The 17,089-nt window shown below is 32.6% G+C and overlaps 1 protein-coding gene across 4 annotated transcripts; it reads left to right on the top strand.

Moving 5' to 3' along the window:
- Window positions 1-7,263: 7,263 nt before the first annotated feature.
- LOC100245888 (probable leucine-rich repeat receptor-like protein kinase At2g33170) lies at window positions 7,264-15,060 on the top strand. Of its 4 annotated transcripts, none has more exons than XM_010651916.3 (4): window positions 7,264-7,753; window positions 8,308-11,298; window positions 12,135-12,516; window positions 14,615-15,060. In XM_010651916.3, exons 2-3 carry the CDS (start codon window positions 8,349-8,351, stop codon window positions 12,512-12,514), a joined length of 3,330 nt encoding a protein of 1,109 aa, XP_010650218.1. In that variant the 5' UTR covers window positions 7,264-7,753; window positions 8,308-8,348; the 3' UTR covers window positions 12,515-12,516; window positions 14,615-15,060. The 4 variants fall into 4 exon arrangements, with proteins under 4 accessions (XP_010650218.1, XP_010650220.1, XP_010650217.1 ...); XM_010651918.3 differs by having other exon boundaries at window positions 14,626-15,060; XM_010651915.3 differs by lacking the exon at window positions 14,615-15,060 and having other exon boundaries at window positions 7,264-7,468; window positions 7,601-7,753; window positions 12,135-12,743.
- The last annotated feature ends 2,029 nt before the right edge of the window (window positions 15,061-17,089 follow it).

The following is a 17,089-nucleotide window of genomic DNA, read 5'->3' on the forward strand; positions in this document are numbered from 1 at the left end:
CTCCACTTGTTTAACCACCCTTAGATACTTCACACGTGTGTTGAAGATGCTTCCACGTTCTAATTGGTTAGAGAAAAAATAGAAAGTAAAATTAGCAACCAAGAAAAAGGTTTGTTCATTTTCAATTTTGACACATCATTAGTAGAATCTCAACTTATTAGAAGAGAAGTCTTGATTCTCCATTCATTTTAGGTTTTAAATACTTTCTTATTCATGCTTTAGATGGTTTCTCTTGTTCTTAAATTGATTTTTAATTAAAGTGCATTTTGAATTATTTTGTCGTTCAAGATTTATGCAATTTCATATTTGTTTTAAGTTCTTAACGTTCAATTTCTTGCTAAATATTTCATTCTTTTAAGTTATATTTACTTTAATGTCTCATAAGTAATTAGTTAGGTTGAGGGAATGGGGTCGTAGGGTATCCTCTTCCACCATTGGAATGAGTCTTTGCACCATTATATATTCATAGTTTAAAGCAACTTTTCATTTGGATCCCTTTTATCTAACTAAAGACACCATATATATCTTGGTATTTGGAGCTTAAGGGACCCCTTTAGGGTATTCCAAGCACTTAATGGTAAAACCATTTTGACTTGGAACAACCATTATTAAGCCCTTAATACTGCAATTTGCCAAATAATTGAAGTTTTGGGAAGTTTGAACACTTTACATGGGAATCCAATTGATAGGTTAATACCTCTAAAATAAATTAAAGTGCTTTTTTTTGAAAAAAATCCAACTAAGTGAACCTTTTAGTGTCTTAGTTATAATAATAGTAGCAAAGGTCATTCCATGGTGAGAAGGTTAAGAAGTTTTAATTAATTCTCATTTTTAACAAAACAACCTTCTTACTCAAAGCAAGATTTAAAGAAGTAGTTTTTCACTACATATAACTTTTATTCTCTAGATCATTCCACTTCACCTCTATTCCAAGATCATCTCCCTAAGGTTCACACTTGACTTGTTGGGTTTCAAAGCTACAATCGCATCCTTATGCTTGGGGAACCAATATTTTATTTATGCACATTCAGTAGCTATCAATATGCTAGTGACATATATTATATGATTTATGCAATACAAAATACTCAACTCATCCAAATTAATTTGAATTGGTTTTAAGACCCTAGTTATGGATCTAACATATGTTTTAAGCTTAATTTTAAGTTTAAAGGAGAAAAATGATACAACTTGCAAGAGGTAATTTCAACCAAAGAAGAGGAAATGGTAAAATATGCCTAAAGAGAAGCTCAAGACTTGAGAAACATAAGAAGATTTACTAAATGACTAAATGAGAAGGTCATGGGCATGAAAGATGTGAAACAAATGTTATGGAGTGAGATAGAAGGCAAGCAACCATGAAGGAGGAGGTTGGAAGCAAATGAAATCAAGTTCAAAATCAAATTGGAAAGCCAAAATTTGGCAATAGTAGATACTTTAAATTTGAGGTGAATTAAGGATAATTTCCATGTTTTTTTTTTAATCAAACCACATATAATTAAAAGTTTCAGGAAGTTTGAATCTAGTGCTTCAAACGGTGTGTGAATCAAAGTTGAAACAAAAAAGTTATGGCTAATTGAAACAAGTTGCATAATGGTATAATGTCAAGCCAAAATTTTTCAACAGCATGACAAAAAATTTTGAACCCAAGGATTCCAATAACTTACCAAGTTGAAAATTTTCTACTTGGTACACTAGTTATGATTTTTGAAGTTTTCTAGGTCAAAATTCATGTTGAAAAATTTGACACGTGCCTTGTTCAATCCAAAATAAGTTGCAATCCTTTGAGATTTGTAAATTTTGACACATCTTCAATCCAAAGTGGGGCCCAGACATTTGGAAATTGTAATTCTATTATTATTTTTTTTAGTAATTTTGGGAACAAGTAGTCAATTATAAGATGTTACATATCTTCTTTAAGGTTAGGCAATATATATATGCTTTATTTTAGGGTTGATGAGGTATGAAACATAAAGGGAGAGATTAATCTTTTCTTCTTAAATTCTTTAATAAAGCTGTCTTTTCTTTTCTTTTCCAATCTTTATATTCTATTTTCTTAGCAACCAAGCATGAATTGTGAGGAGAAATCTCCACCATGTTTAGCTAACTTAATGTAATCCAGAGATCCTAACAAGAAAATAAAGAATCCAAAGAAGGAATGATAAGAAACGGTAATATATTGAATGGTTAATTTTGGTTAAGTTTTCAAATTTGAATTGGTAAGAATAAACCGTCTATGTTAGTTTACCTTAGATAAGATACAAATGATTCTTACTAAGTTAATGATGATTCTTGGGAAAACCTTAATCACTAGTTAACTCAATTTTATTCTTTTATTAAGGAATTTAATGGTCCAATCTACAATATGGACGTTGGCTTTTAATTAAATAGAATTAAAAACCAAAATTAACCATCATATTAATTAGTTTCAAAAATCCACTCTCAAAAATAAAAATTTAAGTTCAAACTTAATATTGGTCCCTAAGATTCAATTTGATCTCAGATTTACTTTTATCCTAAACCTTGGATTTTATAATGCTCTATCTCTAAGGATTCAACACTAGATTGTAAAACTTTCCAAGACATTTTCTCTTATTTGATTTATTTCATTAAATATTTTAAGAAATCTTTATTCATATTTTATTTTTATTTATTTAAATTAGGATTTCATTAGTTTTAGTAACTAAGTAATTTTTCTAATTTAAAAATAATTGAACACATTAAAGTTGATCCCAAATGGTGACAACTTGAACTCTATAAAGTTGTGTAAAAATATATTTGGTTTTTCTTAGTCATAGTTATCATATATTTAAGTTTTATTATTTTAATAACAATAAAGATTATGATCACTTAAACCCATAAAGAAGTTTTTATAAACCCCCTTAGAGGTTCAAGGTTAAACACTCTTAGTCATTGCCTTCTAGACAAAGAGCCCTAACCTCCATCCCTACAGAAAGAGAAGTCCACCATCCTCAAGTGCCAAGTTCCAAGTTTTAAGAGAGATTTATTGGATGAAAAATCTTTAGTTCTCAAGATCCTCTTATCTACTGAAATTGATATTAGAAAAGTAATGTTTTTAAACCCATGAATCTAATATTTTTAATCTTAAACACTTTGTGCTCAAATCTAGATCTCTAGGAAGATGAGATACATGCACCTTTATGTTCTAAGGTTTGGATTGGATTGTCCAAGTATTCTAACAAATTTGATGCCCTTAATCTCCATTATTCAAAATGTATAAAATAAATTTTGACCTTAAGATGAAAATACAAATAATTAGACTAAGATATATAAAAAAAAAAGACCAAATTACAAATAAATAAGAGTAAAGTACAAAGAAATGGGACATAAAGATAAATATAGTATGATTTGATTAATCACATGGTTTTATGGATAATTTTTTTAACGGTGTAGTGGGATCCACCTTACATGGAAATTATTATTATTATTATTATTATTATTGAATGACAATTTTTTCCCCTTATCTCTTGAAAAAAATCTGTGAATTAATTCATTGAAGCATCCACTAAGGAGTAGGTGATTGTGAGTTGAGAAAAGTGGCCCCATTGAAGATAAAACAGGGAGGCCACTAAGAGTTGGGGCACCCTAGGAGGATGAAACAGGGAACCCACTCAGACCTACGCCAAGCCTAGGGGTTGGCCTATGTGGCTGAGGGATGACATGTGCTTATGGCCAGGTGTGATTGTGCTCATCTACACACCAAGCTCCTGTCTTTTAGGGCAATTTCATGTACTGGACTTTTGGGTGCTCTTCCCTGTTGGGAGCAAAATATCAAAGGAGTATCAGCCCCATATCTGTCCCAAGATTTAGCACTTGCCACCACCACCACCACAAAATTGTGTGGAGATGATGGAACAATGGAGTGATGCTTTTCTCTAGAAATTCTTTTCTTTTTGCAAAATAAAAATAATAAATATATCTGTTTTTATTATTTTCAATTATTAAGTATTCATATACTTTGATCTTTCTAATTTGATATATTACGGATTTTTAAAAAATAAATCATTTAAAATGATTTAAAATTTATGTATTTATAAAGGATAAATGAAGAAAATAAATTTTAAAATCCAAATAAAAATAATTTACTAATTCAAAAATGTATATATATATATATATTTCTTCATTTTTATTTTTTATTTGTTTTCTTTTCCTCCCATTTTTTCTCAATATTTTATAGAACAAAGTTGTTAGTAATTCTTTTCATTTTGAAAAATAAAAATAATAAATATATTTGTTTTTATTATTTTCAATTATTAAACATTCACATTCTTGGATCTCTCTTATTTGATTTATTACGAAAATTTTAAAATAAATAATTATAATTCTAAAATATATTTTTTATTTTTCATCATTTTTTTCTTCTCTTTTATTTGTTCTTTATTTTCTTGTCCTTCATTTTTTTCTCAAAATTTTCAAGAAGCAAATATAGGCTTAAATTTTTTAATATAAAAATAATTTTAATATTTTTGAAAAAAAATGATTTACTTTGAAAATATTTTAAAATAATTTTCTCAAGAAGTATTAAATATTCCTCATATTTCCCTATAGCAGTAATTACCTCTATGATTTTTTTTTACTACTCCACAATCTTCATTGTTATTTAATTTCTTTTACCCTAATTATAATTTATGAGGATAAATATGTTAATTTAACGATTTAAAACAAATTTTAAATTAATTTCATCATATAATCTTAATACTTAAAATAAGAAATAAATAATCAATTTTAAGTAAATAGCTTAAATATAATTTAATTTAAAATCAATTTAAGTCATTAAACAAGAAATGTTAGATTTTATCAAACACTCCGAGTCTTAAATTATAAAAATTCTAGGTGTCAATTATATTTCTCAAGTGAGCAATTTTTTTTTTAAAAAAAAAAAAAGAAAAAAAAAGAGAAAAAACGCTTCCTAAAAAATAATTAAGAGTGCGTTTGATAGTAATTATAGAAAGCGTTTTTAATATTTTTAACACTTAAATAATAAAATTTTTTTTAAAAATATTAAAAATATTTTTTAAAATCATTTTTAAATAGACTTGAAGGTATCCATGGGCTTGGAAATATATAAATATTAGCTTAAAGCTAATAAGAGTTCTATAAGCTATACCTATTGAAATCTGACTGAATCACATGGGAGTTAACAACAATGGTAGGTACATTTAGGTAGAAGATGATGAGGGGAAGAAGATAACCACAATTTTATATACTACTACGTCTGGCTTTCGCTACACAAATCGAGGTCGGCTCAAGGGGAATAACTTACATTATTTGATGCCAACCCGAATCTTAAGAGAGAAGGAAGAAGGATAGAATTCAATGTTTTAGGCTTTAGGCGCGTTCATACACCTGCATTTTTTAAGGATCGAAGTGTTGATTGGACGCAAACACAACATTAATTATAATAAAAATTGGAGAGTTAGATCTCACGCAATCTCAAGATAATCAAACCCAACCCCCAAAAATAATTGTTCATTGACCGCTCCTTTTATTCCTTCACAAGCCACTGGATTCCCACCTCGATATTGTATATTTCATGGTATCAAATCTCCTACGAGTCATATTATTAATCATGAAGACCCATTTGCATCTCAATTTGCTGATTTATCTCCATTTATGATGTTTTGTCAGTGGGAATACTTTTTTTTTTTTTTAATAAGGATAAAGGTATTCTTTCTAACAACTTAAAATTAAACGGTGATTAATAGTGTTAAACATTCGGGTAAGTTGAAATAAATTTATATTTTTCTTAAAAATTAGTAAAAATAATTTTTACTTATTTTATAAAATTTATTATCTATTTTCAGAATTTTTTAAAAAAATATATTTTTTTAAATGTAGAAAATTGGTTTTAAAAACTATTTTTAAATTAAAAAATAAAAAAAATAAGTTTTTAAAAATATAATCAAATGATCAAATAAATTTACATTTTCTTTATATTTTTAAAAATTAATGAAAACAATTGTTACTTATTTTATAAAAATTGTTATCTATTTTCATTCTGTTTTTAATAATTATTTCCATCAAATAGTGTTAAAAATTTTAAATTTTTTATTTATTTTTAAATATAGAAAATTGGTTTTAAATTATATGACCAAACAAAATAAAATATTAAAAAAACAAAAAAAAGGGTATATTACTTTTAGTATTTAGAAAAAAAATATTTTAATTTTTTTATTTAATAAAAAATTTAAAAAATAAGTAATAAATTAACAAAATATAAAAGAAAAAAAATTATAAAAAATATGAAAGCCTAGTTGAAAGATAAATAGGATAGAATACGTAATCATATACGATTGAACCACATTGAATTAAGATTGGAATTTTCTAATTTGAATGATCCAAATAAAAAATGATAAAAAGGGCCGACTAGTTAACTAATTATAAACGTTATCTCACAAGGACTTCAGTGGAGAATAGCCAAACTCTAAAGAGAAAATAATGCAAAATAAAAAATAAAATAAAATAAAATTAAGTACTAGGTCTGATAAATAAGAATAATGGGGGCACATAAAAGTCAAGAGGGCCTGATCGGACTGACATGTGCTCCCACCAATTTGATTTTCTTTAAGGTGGGGTCTCAACAAATTCACCTTTCTAAGGTCACATTATGAGGTGTTGGACTGGTATTATCTCCACATAGAATCATAGACTCTAGTGCATGGACAACTCAAAGAGGTTATCTACATTTTCCCACCAATTTGGTGGGCCCTAAAGCCTCCAATGTCCCATTATTTTGTACTTTTCCTCCATGGTCCAATTACCAAACAAACTGCCAAACCAGCAAAACGGCGTCGTTTGTCTGTGCTCTTTTGGCTGCTTCACTCACTTCTTTTTCAACGGCAAAGGAAAACCAAGACATTGGCATTCGTTTTGCTCGGTTAAATGGATTTAAATGTGAGATTTCGCGTCCATGGCTGATTATGAACATTTTTGAGAATTAATTCAAAGGGTTAATTTAATTTACTTTTTTTTTTTTTAAGAAAAAAGTATATAATTTTTCTTTATATAATATGACATTAAATGTAGGGGAAGAGAAAGGAAGGAAATGGAAAGAAGGACCCCATGAGGATTGAAGAAATCAATTTTGGTCGGAGGTGTGTTGTAAATTTGTAGTGGAGTGTGGAGTGTGGAGTGTGGAGAGTGACCCAAGTTTGAATATCCGAGTACCTAACTACCAAACCTGTCACAATCGAAGAAATCCAAAATTTTCTTGAGAAAATAAAAACTTTTTCTGGCCAAAAAGGTTAGGCTCCGTTTTGTTACGTTTGCAAGCACTAAAAAAGAGGAGTTGAGACTAGAGAGAGAATGAAGCAAGAGAGAGAGAGGTGAAATTGGGAAAGCATGCTTTGTCGGCCATTAGAGCTTCAAGGAGGAGCTCTCATCCGTCCCTTCGATTCACCTAAAGATCCTTCATCATCATTCCCTTCACTTCACCAAGAACTTCCACGACGTATGTGCTGCTTCCTCTTGCTTTCACTGTTTCATTTTCAATTAAAGAAAAAAGAGCTTCGGTGTATTTCCCTTGAAAAAAATTTGATCTTTGTGCTCCAAATTGAAGATCCCACCTTTTTCTTTTTCTTAGAAAAAGAGGAACCGGGTTTGCTTCTTTTGTCCGGTAATTCATGAATAACGCGGTTCTCACTGTCATCTCAAGGAATCTGTGGAAAATGGTGGAGCTGTTGTTTTCTGTATCTCTTTTTTGATGAGTGATGAGCGATAAGCCCATAGTGTTGAGGTATGTGAAAGTCTTGATCCTTTTTGGGTTATTCGATTTTGAAGTGTTGGGTTCTGTTTTAATGATTATTGGTTTCATTCATCCCTTATTTAACTTTTTTTTTTTTTTTTTGAACTTTTGGTTTGTTTGGTTTGCTGGGTTTCTGAATTCTAAATGGTTGGATTCTTTCATTTGATTGATTTATCTGTATTACAAGTTCTTAATTCCTCGAACCCTTTGGACTGGTTTGTCAAAGTTTGGTTGATATCAGATGATTGGATTTCTGGCTACATTTCAGAATCACCCATTTGTGTTGCTGACCTTCATTTTTGTTTGTGTGCGCGCGTTTTCTTTTCTTTTTTCTTTTGGGTAAAATTATTGTTGGCTTCTATGATTTAATTGATTCATCACCCTTTGTTGAAGCCTAGTTCATTTCACACGATTGAATTTCTGGGTTCGTAATTCCGGATTCCAAACCCTTTTTCAATTATCACCTGTCATGTCACTTTTTTGTGGACTGACTGCATGAGTTGGGTTCTTGGGCATTTCAATCTGAGGTGGCTAGACTTGTGCAGGTTTTAAACCATCAACTTGTTGGATTAATTTGGTGGTTCCCATGGTTATTAGAATGTCAAAGAATTGCAGATCAAGGAGACTTTTCGGGGTGGGGTTTACTGGATTTTTAATTGTTGCGGCTCTTCTGGTTTGTGGTTCAGAAGGGTTGAATTCCGAGGGGCTACTCCTCCTTGAGCTGAAGCATGGGCTCTACGATCAATTTAATCATTTGTATAACTGGAATCCTAGTGATCAGACACCATGTGGGTGGATAGGTGTGAATTGCACGGGTTATGATCCAGTGGTCATCTCTCTTGATTTGAACTCGATGAATCTGTCTGGAACTCTAAGTCCTAGCATTGGTGGTTTGAGCTACCTAACTTATCTTGATGTTTCTCACAATGGGCTTACTGGAAATATACCCAAGGAGATTGGAAATTGTTCGAAGTTGGAGACACTTTGTTTGAACGATAATCAGTTTGACGGGTCAATTCCTGCTGAATTTTGTAGTTTGTCTTGTTTGACAGATTTGAATGTATGCAATAACAAATTGTCTGGTCCTTTCCCTGAAGAGATTGGGAATCTTTACGCGCTTGTTGAATTAGTGGCATACACTAACAATCTCACAGGTCCCTTGCCACGTTCTTTTGGGAATCTCAAGAGTTTGAAAACATTTCGAGCTGGGCAGAATGCTATTTCTGGAAGTCTTCCTGCAGAGATAGGTGGATGTAGGAGCTTGAGATATCTTGGACTTGCCCAAAATGATTTAGCTGGAGAAATACCCAAGGAGATTGGGATGCTTAGGAACTTGACGGATCTGATTCTTTGGGGTAATCAGTTGTCAGGTTTTGTCCCAAAGGAACTTGGGAATTGTACGCATCTTGAAACTCTTGCTTTGTACCAGAATAATCTCGTGGGAGAGATACCCAGGGAGATTGGGAGCCTCAAGTTTTTGAAGAAGTTATACATCTATAGAAATGAGTTGAATGGTACCATTCCAAGAGAGATAGGTAATCTTTCTCAAGCCACAGAAATTGATTTCTCGGAGAACTACCTGACTGGAGGGATTCCAACTGAGTTCAGTAAGATAAAGGGTCTAAAATTACTGTATCTTTTCCAGAATGAGCTGAGTGGTGTCATTCCAAATGAGCTTAGTAGCTTGAGGAACTTGGCGAAGCTTGATCTCTCGATTAATAACCTAACAGGTCCTATTCCTGTTGGATTTCAGTATTTGACACAAATGTTCCAGTTACAGTTGTTCGACAACCGTCTGACTGGTCGTATTCCTCAAGCTCTTGGACTTTATAGCCCACTTTGGGTGGTTGATTTTTCTCAAAACCACTTGACAGGAAGCATACCTTCTCATATATGTCGACGATCTAATTTGATTTTGTTGAATCTCGAGTCTAATAAGCTGTATGGAAATATCCCAATGGGGGTCTTAAAATGTAAATCCTTGGTGCAACTTCGTCTGGTTGGAAACAGTCTTACTGGAAGCTTCCCTTTAGAGTTGTGCAGATTGGTGAACCTTTCAGCTATTGAATTGGACCAGAACAAGTTCAGTGGTCTAATTCCTCCAGAGATTGCAAACTGCAGAAGGTTACAAAGGCTTCATCTTGCAAACAATTACTTCACATCTGAGTTACCAAAGGAGATAGGGAACCTCTCCGAGTTGGTGACTTTTAATATCTCATCTAATTTTCTCACTGGACAGATTCCCCCTACGATTGTTAACTGCAAGATGCTTCAACGACTTGATCTCAGCAGGAACAGCTTTGTTGATGCTTTACCAAAAGAACTTGGGACTCTTTTGCAGTTGGAGCTTCTCAAGCTCTCCGAAAATAAATTTTCTGGAAATATACCTGCAGCATTGGGAAATCTCTCCCATTTGACAGAGTTGCAGATGGGTGGAAATTTGTTTTCAGGTGAAATACCACCAGAGTTGGGTGCTCTTTCAAGCTTGCAGATTGCAATGAATCTTAGTTATAATAATCTCTTGGGGAGAATACCACCTGAGCTTGGGAATCTTATTTTACTGGAGTTTCTACTGCTTAACAACAATCATTTGAGTGGTGAAATTCCAAGCACATTTGGAAATCTCTCAAGTTTAATGGGGTGCAACTTCTCATACAATGACCTCACTGGACCTTTACCTTCCATTCCACTGTTTCAGAACATGGTTAGCAGCAGTTTTATTGGAAATGAAGGCCTCTGTGGTGGGCGTCTTAGCAATTGCAATGGAACTCCATCTTTTAGTTCTGTTCCACCTTCTTTGGAGAGTGTGGATGCTCCTCGGGGTAAAATCATCACAGTAGTTGCAGCTGTTGTAGGTGGGATCTCTCTCATTCTGATTGTAATTATTTTATATTTTATGAGACGTCCAGTTGAAGTAGTTGCTTCTTTGCAAGACAAAGAGATTCCCTCATCTGTTTCTGATATCTACTTTCCTCCAAAGGAGGGTTTCACTTTCCAAGATCTAGTTGAGGCCACAAACAATTTTCATGACAGCTACGTGGTTGGAAGGGGGGCTTGTGGAACTGTTTATAAGGCAGTTATGCATTCTGGGCAAACCATTGCAGTTAAGAAGCTTGCCTCTAACAGGGAAGGAAACAGCATTGACAACAGTTTCCGAGCTGAAATTCTCACACTGGGAAAGATTAGGCATCGTAATATCGTGAAGCTCTATGGTTTTTGCTATCACCAGGGTTCCAATCTGCTTCTGTATGAGTACATGGCAAGGGGTAGTTTGGGTGAGTTGCTTCATGGGGCATCTTGTAGCTTGGAATGGCAAACCCGGTTCACTATTGCTCTTGGGGCTGCTGAAGGTCTTGCTTATTTACATCATGACTGCAAACCAAGGATCATTCACCGTGATATAAAATCTAATAATATTCTACTTGACAGTAATTTTGAAGCTCATGTTGGTGATTTTGGTTTGGCAAAGGTTGTGGACATGCCTCAATCTAAATCAATGTCAGCTGTTGCTGGATCATACGGATACATTGCCCCTGGTGAGCTCCCTTATTGTCCTTTCCTATAATAGTATTTATTTCCAGATTCATTAAACATTGGACTGACATCCTATAGTTGCTGGAGAAGTACCCTTATTTGGGGTTCCTTTCCTCTTTTCTTTGTAAAGAGTCATATCATATATCGTGACTTGTGTGCTATAGTTCCTTTTAGCCTTTTTACTTATTTGTCATTTTCTAATAGCTCTTGTTTGATGCCTCAAATAAAAATTATGATTTTTGGGGACTTATTGTACAAATTGGCCGGTTGTTTATTTTACTTATTCTTGCAAATTCAAGTCTATCAAAAAAGGGATTCCAAATGATTACCTGGAATTAAAAATCACACCCTAGTGATAGAATCAATGAGAATGTTTGCATTATTGGAGAATTTCTCAATTTTAGCTGTTTTAGTCCAGTTTGAACAAACTTGCTTTGTCCTGCTAGACTCAAACCTCACGAAGAGTATCTACTTGCATCAGGTTTTCAGTTGGATGAAACATGATAACATTCAATTATACATTTTATAGTTTCACAAAAGTGGTGAGGTTCTCAGTTGTATGACTAATACATTCTCATTTGTTCATTGATTTGACAGTGGTACCATGACACATAGAGAAGAGAATTCTAATCTATTTCTTGTCATGAGAAAAACAAACATTTGTTCTTTCTCTCTTTCTTTCCCTTACTCTGTATATAGGTATGCGTGTCTATACATCTGTCTGTCTGTCTACTATAGAAAGATACATCATCTATTAGCAGGGTTGAGCTTTGTAGATAGCGATGATTGATCATCATTCCATGTAACTGATTGATAATTTATCTCTTCTTCATGCCAGAATATGCTTACACTATGAAGGTTACAGAGAAATGCGACATATATAGCTATGGGGTTGTTCTATTGGAGCTGTTAACAGGGAGAACTCCTGTACAGCCACTAGATCAAGGGGGCGATCTTGTCTCATGGGTGAGGAATTATATTCGGGACCATTCATTGACATCTGAGATATTTGACACTCGTTTAAATCTAGAAGACGAAAATACTGTTGATCACATGATTGCTGTCTTAAAAATTGCTATACTGTGCACAAATATGTCCCCTCCTGACCGGCCTTCAATGCGGGAAGTTGTGCTGATGCTGATTGAGTCTAATGAGCATGAGGGGTACTATATCTCATCTCCAATCAATGATCTTCCTCTGAAAGATGATTCATCATGAATGTATGTAAAATTTTCCCAGCTTCCATTAATTGTGATAGTTTCTTTTTCCTTTTTGGTTCTGATTCTTCCTTGTTTATTACTAGAGTAAAATGATAAAAATTATCATGTACATTTTTTAACAAAAATGCTGTTACTTAACTTTTCTATTAAGAGTTTGAGGGGTAATTGATGTTACTCCCAAATCTGTATTTTCATTTGATATCAATACAAAAATACTAATTCAAGTATGGTTGCAGAGCAGTTAAGAGTTCTATTTTAAAGGCCCTTTTGGAAGTGAATTTTCTGCAAAAAGGGTTGTCCATAACTCTTGAAGTTAGCTGCATTATATCTTCAGTCATTAATTTTCTAATGATTATAATTCCACTTAGCCTCTCTTGTTGTTTTATTTTTCATTATCATTCTAATTTATACATCAAAATTATTTTGAAATTCTAAATTAGATAAGAATATTTGGTGTGCGATTCTAAATTCAGCAATATGCCATTATGGTTTTTACATAAATGATTGTAAAATTGTTAATTTGGATCTTGGTAAAGTATACTTTCTTGCCTTTATTTGAATGGAAACAGGAGCACTAGGGAAAGCATTGGAAGTGACTTTTGGGAAAAATGTTTCATTCATTATTGGAAACACTTGGCAACATAAACGAAAAACATGAAAATTATTGGAAACAAGTTCCTCATGAGTTTGGGAAACATTTCTCTGTTACTAAAATATTTTCCAAGCCTTCCCAAACATTTTCCCAAAACATTCCAAGAAGTTTTATCCTTGCTTCAGAAAAGTGTTTTCCAACTAGGACTCAGTTTCCCGGTTACCATGGTGAGTGAGTGTTCAATTTCATATTAATTAATACAAATGGTGGCGGCACAAGCAATCTTCTGTGTGTGCAACACAGTACAATATCAAAGTGTGAATAATTGAAATTTAGATGTTTATATGAGAGTGAGGAAGAGAGTTTTTTGGGGGAGATTTTTTATGATTATTATATACCTTTAGTGACTTGCACTTGTAAAATGGCAAATTTAACCTGTCTTGTTTTTAATCCTGTTGTTATTTTGATTGAAATTGATGGTTAGAGTACCTTTTTAAATTGTTTGGGGGTGTCAGAATGTTTAATTTTTGCTAATTTCAATTGTTTTCTTTTATAAACAATAGATTTGCCTATTTTTATCCTTTTTGTTTTAATATTTTTGTTATTTTAATTTGGAAGTTAAGGTTACAATCAGTTTTTAGTTTCTCAACAGTGAAAGGTAGAAGAGAAGGAAATTGTGGTGTTTGCTTCCATTTTCCTTTGTTAGTTTACATAGTCTCGGGCTATACTTGAGAAAGAAGAAATAATTTTGTGAAAAATGCCAATGTACAATGTGGGATGCAATCTTATTGTTACCATGTAATATTGATTAAGGCCATTGTAATGCCGAGACATTGCTGATCTGGAAACTGATTGACTTGAAGATACCATGACGTGATCTATTTTTGATATTTATGAAAGTTCTGGCTAACATTATCAGTGAATTTCTTGTGCTATTTCACTCTTGATGATTAGAATATATATTTTTGAAAGCTGATTTTCTGGCTGATTATTTGATATGACATCTTTTGCTTGTCTGTGTATAGCACTGCATAATCAGCTGTGTTGGGAGAGACCAAACTTTTCTTCTAGTAGCTTGAAAGATTTTTAAGTTCTTTTCTCATTACAATGTATTTCTTTTCAGCATGAGAAAGTGCCCTTTCCGTTTTCTTTCTGGAAGGGATTGGATGATTTCCTGGTCTAAGATCTTTCTAGTTTCACACTTAGGCAACCAAGTTATATCACACCAGTGGGAATAGAGCTCTCACTCGCAGGGTGGGTTCTTGATTTTTGCAAGTGAGGATGAAGTGTTGGGCTAACCATGGGAAATCAATGTCACCAGTCCAATAAAAAGTGGGTTAAAAAATCTCAGGGTCTTGTTGCAAGTTTTGTAAATACCCTTAGCTTGATTTACTCGGGAAATCTTGAATCTTGTTGGGATATTCATGATCACTGTTTTTGGCTTCAGGTTGTGATTAACTGGTTTTGGAGTTATGTTTCTAAGTTTCTGTCTTAACATGTCTTTAGGTTTCATGTAGGACAACAAAAATTTACTCTGTCAACAAGAAAGGGGATACTCTGGGGCATTTCTAGTGTTTGAAAATTTAGATATGATGGATGGAGAGTGGAAATGTGTTGACCTGGACTTATATTTAAAAACTCAAGAATCACACTGGTTGCTTCTCTATACTGCTGGGCAAATGCTTGAACTAATTTTGGCTGCATGAACAAGGTGACATTATTGTCTGTGATGTATATTGCTTGTATCCATAGTGTCATTATGGTTCTTATACAAAAATGACTTCGTCAAATCATTTCCTGTAGCAGTTGGGTGCCTAGGCCGACTCTGCAAATGCATATAACTTAATTTTGGTTGCATGAGTAACCTGACATTACTTTGTGTCTTGTATATTTCTTGTATCAATACTATTATTGCTTTTATATTGAACAATTCAATTACTGGGAATTATTGATATGCAGTATGCACTCCTTTTGAGCTTATGGTATGCCATATAATCTAGTGCAAGTTGCCAAAATATGAATTCAAGAAAGAAGACATGCATGGTTTTCTTGTTAGGAGTTCATAAAGGAGTGCTGGAATAGTGCTTGAATCCTTGTTTTGAGCACTTTTTAGTTAGAATAAAGAACTCAAAAACCCACTTGCACTCTCTTTTGCTTCTCCTATAAAAGATGTTCTCTTTCGGTGGCACTTAATATCTACACCCTTTTAACTTTTTCCCACTTGAATTCAGAAAAATTGAGGTCTCTTGCTCTAAACAATTCTCCAAATCCAATTTTATTTTTTTGCTACTTATTTTGGCTACCAAATTAGGAGTGAGTTGATACTATATTTTTCTTTGCAAGATTAAATTTTTTTTGCGACTTTTACCTTGATGGTTCGTGCAATGACATGGTCATACCTGTGCATAATGGTTTGAAACCGGTAGCAACATTTACACTAGATATATATGTGGTTGCAGGAAAATACTAAGAAAAATGTGTTTTTTTTTCCTTTAGGTTTACTATTGAAAATGAAATATAATTAAAATTAATTAGAAATATATGTATTTTCAATTTTTTTTAATCTTTATATAGAAAGTGAAGTGAGTTTGAAAAAACATATAAAAATAATTTATTAATTTAAAATTTTTATTTTTATTTTTCTTATTTTTTTTCATTTTTTTAATTTTTCCTCTCTTTATATTTTTTTTATTGCATTTTTCCCCTTTTTTTTTTTTTTTTGAAAAATCAAACATATGATTTGTAAGTTACATGCTCATTAAAACATTGAATAGTTTTTTAACTCTCCATAGGGACCCAAACCTCGAGGTACTGAGGTTGTCATTAATGGCATGATTCGAACCCAAGACCATGTGCTACTTATTGGGACCACACTTAGTATTTGCCTTGACCAACTAGGTTGCCCTGACCAACTGGGCTACCTAATTGATTAAAACATTGGATAGTTTATGCTTGTGGGTTTGTTGTAAATTAATTAAATGGAATGTCATATTTTGTTAAACATATTTCATTATATTATGAGGAGAGAATGGAAAAGGGAAAACATATTCTCATTTCATTGTATATCTCATTGATAGTATGAAGGTACAAAAAATATATAGTAGAGTGCTTTGCCTTACATTGACAAAAGAGGTTGTACAGCTTTGCATTTATTCTAATAAACTATATCTAGAATGTTTTATACTAATATAATTGTTATAATAGGAAAAAAAAATGCTAGTATGATAAAACTCTCCATCAAGATGGAGAATAAAGATTATGAATTCCTATCTTGCCCATAAGAACATGAAATTGTGAAGGATGAAGAGCTTTGGTGAATATGTTAGCAAGTTGATGGTGTTGTAACATGTAACACTTTTAAAAGCCCAACTTGAATCTTCTCTCGCACAATATGGCAATCGATTTTGATATGCTGAGTGCGCTCATGATATAATATCAGATTAGCTACAATGTGAAGGGCAACTTGATTATCACAGAAAAGAAGAGTTAGACCATGGTGAACAACTCACAAATCCTTAAGCAAGGAGAGAAGCTAAATGATCTCACAAGTAGTATTGGCCATAGAACGATATTCAGTTTTTGCAGAGGAACGTGACACAATTTGTTGCTTCTTGGACTTCTAAGAAATGAGTGAAGAACCAAGAAACACACAAAACTAGAAACAAAGTGTTGAGTATCGAGACATGTTGCCCAATCAGAATTTTCAAATGCCTTGAGTTGCACTATTGAATTGGATGAAAGAAAATACCTTGGCCTAGAGTTCTCTTGATGTATTACCAGATTTAAAAAGCTACCTAGAGATGTGGAGTACGAGGAACAACTAAAAATTGACTAAGTCTATTCACAGAGTAACTAAGATTAGGATGTGTAATGGTGAGATACAGTAGTTTACCAATTAGCCACTATAACTGGTGGGATCAACAACTAAATCACCAACATCTTAAGAGAGTTTCAGGTTAGGTTCCATTGGAATGGAGGCAG

Source organism: Vitis vinifera, chromosome 5, assembly GCF_030704535.1.
Source record: "Vitis vinifera cultivar Pinot Noir 40024 chromosome 5, ASM3070453v1".
NCBI classification, from domain to species: domain Eukaryota; kingdom Viridiplantae; phylum Streptophyta; class Magnoliopsida; order Vitales; family Vitaceae; genus Vitis; species Vitis vinifera.